This window comes from Helianthus annuus, chromosome 11, assembly GCF_002127325.2.
Source record: "Helianthus annuus cultivar XRQ/B chromosome 11, HanXRQr2.0-SUNRISE, whole genome shotgun sequence".
NCBI classification, from domain to species: Eukaryota; Viridiplantae; Streptophyta; class Magnoliopsida; order Asterales; family Asteraceae; genus Helianthus; species Helianthus annuus.
The window spans coordinates 131,130,766-131,136,810 of record NC_035443.2 but is presented as its reverse complement, the minus strand read 5'-3'; the positions used below and the strand labels follow the sequence as shown (position 1 = coordinate 131,136,810).

At 32.6% G+C, this 6,045-nt stretch overlaps 1 protein-coding gene across 1 annotated transcript; it reads left to right on the top strand.

Moving 5' to 3' along the window:
• The first annotated feature begins 1,031 nt into the window (after positions 1-1,031).
• LOC110888372 (mitochondrial Rho GTPase 2) lies at positions 1,032-1,844 on the top strand. The gene is made up of 4 exons (XM_022135901.1): positions 1,032-1,240; positions 1,328-1,460; positions 1,570-1,629; positions 1,737-1,844. The coding sequence occupies exons 1-4, from the start codon at positions 1,032-1,034 to the stop codon at positions 1,842-1,844; spliced, it is 510 nt and encodes a 169-aa protein (XP_021991593.1).
• Positions 1,845-6,045: the final 4,201 nt, after the last annotated feature.

Genomic DNA, 6,045 nt, shown 5'->3' with positions numbered 1-6,045 from the left:
TAGAGTAATTATGAAATGCTTGTAGAGTAATTTTGAATGAGTAAATTGCCAAAATCATCCCTGAGGTTTGGACATATTTGTCAGTTTTATCTAAAATAACTTTTTTGTACCATATTACTATTCACTTTTTCGGTTTTTTTTTTCTTACATTTTCATCCAAACGTCTAACTTTTTTGCTAAAATCGTCCTAAGATTTAGGATTTTTTTTTGCCATTTTTATCCAAATGTCTGACAGAAAAAATAAAGCAAATTAGACGTTTGCATGAAAATGGCAAAAAAATCCCAAATGTGAAGGGCAATATGGTACAAAAAAGTTGTTTTGGATGAAACTGGAAAACAGGCCCAAACCTCAGGGACGATTTTGGCAATTTACTCTTTTGAAATTGTTGTTGTTTGATGCACTTGTAGAGTAATTTTGAATGATATGTTATAGTAGTGTATTAATAATGAATTGGTAGAGTAATTATGATGCACTTGTAGAATAATTTAGAATTGTATGTTATTTGATGAACTTGTAGAGTAATTTTAATAATTACTCTACTAATAGAATAATTACGAAAACGTCATCGTCTTTTTTTTACTTTAATTTCCACATCATTCGTACATTTTGTACGAGATCTTTACCCTATAAGTATCTAACGCCTGAAGTAATAATTTTATTATTATTATTATTATTATTATTATTATTATTATTATTATTATTATTATTCTTATTATTATTGTTATTATTACTATTATTAGAGTTAATTGTGCGGATGGTCCTTGTGGTTTCTCATTTTTTCACCGTTACTACCCAACTTTTTAAAATTACATGTATGCTCCCTGTGGTTTGATCTTTTGTTACTCGGATAGAGACCCCTGAACGGATGTCTGTTAGTTTGTTCACTTAAGTTAGTGTAAAATGACTTAACTACCCTTATCATTTAAAATACTAATTAAATTAAAACATTAAAAAATATCAAGTGGGACCTACCCACCACTCACCCCCAACTTCATCTTCAACCTCTATCACCCAACCCTCTACCATCACCATGTTCTCCATCAAGCACCACCCAAACTTGAAACATCAAGTCCGCCTTGTGGTGACCAGTGACAGCGGCACCGGTAAATCGAGCCTAAATGCGGCAGCTGCATCGGAGAGGTTTCCGGAGAGTGTTTCTCCGGTGCTTCCTCCGACTCGTCTTCCTGCGGATTATTATCCAAATGCGGTTCCTGTTACGATTATCGATACGGCTTCTAGGTCTGGATTACGTATTTTTTGTTGATTTGTTTGATTGTTTCAGTTGTGCTGTTGTTTATTAGGTTTTTGAATTAATTGTTGATGTAGTTTGGAAGGTAAAGCTAAGTTAGAGGAAGAATTGAAGCGAGCGGATGCGGTTGTGTTGACTTATGCTTGTGATAAATCGGAGACGCTTAGTCGGCTTCAAACGTTCTGGATTCCGAAAGTTCGTCGTCTGAAGGTTTAATTTCTATCCGTTCGTATTTAATGATAAATGTGTTTAGTTGCTTGAATGGAGATTATAAGAGTTTAATAATGTTTTGTGTATATATATGTGTGTGTATGTGTAGGTGAAGGCACTAGTGATTGTGGTTGGTTGCAAGCTAGATTTGCACGATGAACACTACCTGGTGAGTCTAAAGCAGGTGATGGATCCAATAATGCAACAATTTAGGGATTTTAAAACTTTTACGAAAAAGGGTTGTGACTTGTTTGAATTTAACAAATTACGGAACAGAGCAATGGACCGATCAGCGGTACGTCGCCGGAACGGGATGCTCGTCGGCCGAAGACGAGTGCGGTAGGGTGTCGTGGAGGTGGGGTTTCAGGTTTGGGTGATGCTTGATGGAGAAAATGGTGATGGTAGAGGGTTGGGTGATAGAGGTTGAAGATGAAGTTGGGGGGGTGAGTGGTGGGTAGGTCCCACTTGATGTTTTTTTTAATGTTTTAATTTAATTAGTATTTTAAATGATAAGAGTAGTTAAGTCATTTTACACCAACTTAACTGAACCAAAGATCAAACCATAGGGAGCATACGTGTAATTTTAAAAAGTTGGGGACTAAAGATGAAAAAAAAGAAAACCCATAGGACCATCCGGGCAATTAACTCTTATTATTATACTTAACGGTGGCCAGCAAAAACAGCGCCACAACTACTTCTATTTTATAAATATTTTGTATTGATCCATTTATAATAAACATGAGCTTGTTTTGCATGTTTGGCCTTTACCTTTTATAGCTTGGAACCTCGAGTAGTGCGTGTTTGATTTCTCCTCCGGTCACGTTTTATTTTTTTAATCAAAATTTTTATTTGTCACCTCGCCAGAAGGCGGTGTGGGAGTGCCTGAAGGGTCCCCATGCTCAGGATTTTTTGACCGTTATCCCAATTGAGGGGTTGGGACAATGTATGTCAGCAGTAGAATACAGAGCCATCCTTAAATACCGGCTGATGATCCCTATGTACCCAGAAGATGAAACCTGCCCGTTATGTCGTGAAGCTTGTATGGATAAATATGTAGAGCACGCAGTGCATTGTAAAGAGCTCACTGGGTTCAAATATCGGCATGACTGGGTGCAAGATGTTTTGTGGGAGATCCTGAGAAGAGCTGGGATTTCGGCTAAGAAAGAGGCTACTGTGAATTTCCTTACGGACCGGGAGATTTACTCTGCGACCAGCGGATCTGCTCGTCTTTGGTTGGGCTAGAGGGAAACATGCTTGTGTGGACCTCACGGGGATTTCCCCTCTGGTTGGTTTAAAGGAAAACGGGTTTGTAGCTGGACAAGCAGCAAGAAAGGCATAATCGAAGAAAGTTGATAAGTACGCTAAAGCTTGTGCAGAGAACCAGTATGTTTTTGTCTCTTTTGCCTTTGACACATTTGACTCCCTAGCGCCAGGAGCTATTCAATTCTTGACCAGGGTCCAACGGGTCATCCACAACAATTGCTCAGCCTCATGGGGACGGGGACGGGGTTCTGTCTTTGATAGATTAGAGTTTGCAATTCAGAAAGGGGTGGCGGCGCAACTTATTGCTCGTCTACCTTCTCTTTTGATGTAACTTGGCAAGTTATCATATTGAATATTATGAAAAAATAACTACAAATTATATAGAAAAAAAATTTCAACTAAAAATGGGTTGTTGTTGGAAAGATCTGCAACAGTGGTTTGGGATGCCGCCAATGATCCTAGTGGTCCACTTGGTGACCGGTGATGTAAAATGAGTCGACCGAAGAGGCAAAGAAGTCGCAAGAAACAGAAACTGTGGGTTTCACGTGGTGGCGGGTGACACTTTAGAAGTTGTGAGGAGCTAGCTGCAAGCGGAGACCTATAATGGCGGGTGACACTTAAGGTATCCAATAGTGTTTCATGTGGCCGAAGAGAACACGAGAGTGTTGTTAAACATGACTTGATCTTAAAGATTAGTTTGCGTGTGATAAGAGAGGTAACCGATTATTGACAGCGATTTATCCGATCAAGAACCAGAGAAAGAATGATAGAGCGATCTGATAGTTGCTGTATTCTACTTCACCATTTTTTTTCTTTCCCACTCTACTACTATTATTATTATTATTATTAATTTTATATTTCTTTTCCCTTATTTATTAATTTTAAGTTGTTTCAAGATTAGTTATAACTTTATCATAAAAAACTTATAATATTTTTTTTTTATTATATCTGTTTTTTTTCCTTCTATAATCTAACTCAAAACTTTTCAAATAAGAATCACTATGTCTTGTAATCATTTTTTCCTTATTCTTTCTATTTCGTATGTTATTTATTATTTTTCTTATTCTTTCTATTTCGTATCTTATTTATTACAACTTTATCCATCAAGTTTTTTTTTTTTTCTCTTTTATTATCTAACTCAACTTCTAATGCTTTTAAATCATTTTTGTTTTTGTAATCTAACTAAAGGACTAAAACTCTTTTACCAATTATGTTAATTTTCTTTTCCTTGACTACACCTATTTATAATATAATAATTGAGTTTATTAGGATTTTATTTTTCAGGTTTTTTGTTTTGGCTGCGATAGCGTGACAAATTGAATCTGTACCAAATAAGCGACCGCTGCTCACCACATGTGAATCTTTTTGCATTTGTTTTTTTCTTTTAATTGCTAAATTGCTTTTCTCATTATTATCTGTGAATCTTTTTGCATTTGTTTTTTTCTTTAATTGCTAAATTGCTTTTCTCATTATTATCTGTGAATTTTTTGCATTTGTTTTTTTTTATTAGAGTAAATTACAAAAATCGTCCTTTATGTATGTCAATTATTGCAAAGTGTGCCCTTTGTCTTCAATAATTATAGAAAACGTACTCGATGTTTGCAAACCCTTGCAAGTTATGTTCTTTAGCCCTAACTCAGTTAATTTTTATGGTTAAATCTGATCAAATGAACCCCACATGAGAGTATTTTTCTGGTTAAATCTGAACAAATGGAACTCACATAAGAGTAAATTGACCAAAATACCCTCATGTGGGGTCCATTTGTTCAGATTTAACCACAAAAAATTAACTGAGTTAGGGCTAAAGGACATAACTTGTAAGAGTTTGCAAACATCGAGTACGTTTTCTGTAATTATTGAAGACAAAGGATACAAGTTGCAATAAGTGACATACATAAATGACGATTTTTGTAATTTACTCTTCTTTTAATTGCTGAAATTGCTTTTCTCATTATTATCAAACTAAACTTTAATTATAAAAACGAACCGAACACATAGTAATACCCTTGTGAGCTTATTATGAGTATATTTTCGAGTGTACTAATATTCACCGAAATTCCTCCCGTCTCATCGTGTGGGTTTAATCTCATTTATTATTATTGAGATTGAGTAATTTAAAATAACAATAATATTTTTCTACTTCATATAAAATATTGATTATTTGTTTTAGCATATAAGTTGATAAAAAAATATTTTACTGATAATTATATTGTAAATATTTTTACATTAATCTATACTATATAATAAAAGAAACCAATGAATGGACACATGTCATTCATTGGAGCCATCTATGTTTTAGTTATCTTTTATAAAAAATCTATTTTTTATTTTTCTCATCTCTATCTTCTACTTAATTATAATTAATATTAATTAAAAGATAACTATAAATGTTTTGGTTGCTATTACATTAATATATTAATTTTTTATATACTTTTCGCTAGATATAAAATTTAATCTTATAATCTTATTGCTTTTCTTTTAATTTTTCCCTTTTATAATATTTATAACATCTCTTTACGTTATCACTTTATTAATATAGTATACTTATCATATTAATATACATATTAGATTAGTGCTATACGATATATTTGTTAACTTTTAATATAATTTTGTAAACTATTTCATAAATATAATTTAATTTTTTATAATATAAATAATCTAGAGTTAATTACATAGTTAGTCCCTGTGGTTTGCACAAAATAATATAATTAGGTACTAATAGTTAAAATCACCTTATAGGGTATAAACTTTTCATTTTGTAACGTTGGGAGGTATTAACTTTTAGGGTATTAACATAATTAGTCCCTGTGGTTTGTACAAAATAACATACTAAGGTACTAATAGAATGTGATTTTAAAACTACAAATAACGCTAATACCTCCAAACGTTACAAAATGAGAAGTTAATACCCTAAAATGTGATTTTAAACTATTAATATCTAAGTATGTTACTTTGTGCAAACCACAGAGACTAACTATGTAACTAACTCAATAATCTATATCTATACTATATAATAAAAAAAAACTAGTGGGTTTACACTAAATATAAATTAATATAATGTATAGAGTTAAATGTTATTTAGTCCCTGTGGTTTGGGCCATTTTGTCAGTTTAGTCCAAAGGCTTTATAATATACAGGGTTTTTAAAGATATAACAAGATATAACTTTTTATTGATTGATATATAAAATTATATGTGCTCAACCGATATAACACATGAGGTTCTTAAAAATGTAACTTTTTTCATATTTAATATATAAAATTAAATTTACACAACCCATACAATACACAAGGTTTTTAAAGATATAATTTTTTATTATTTAA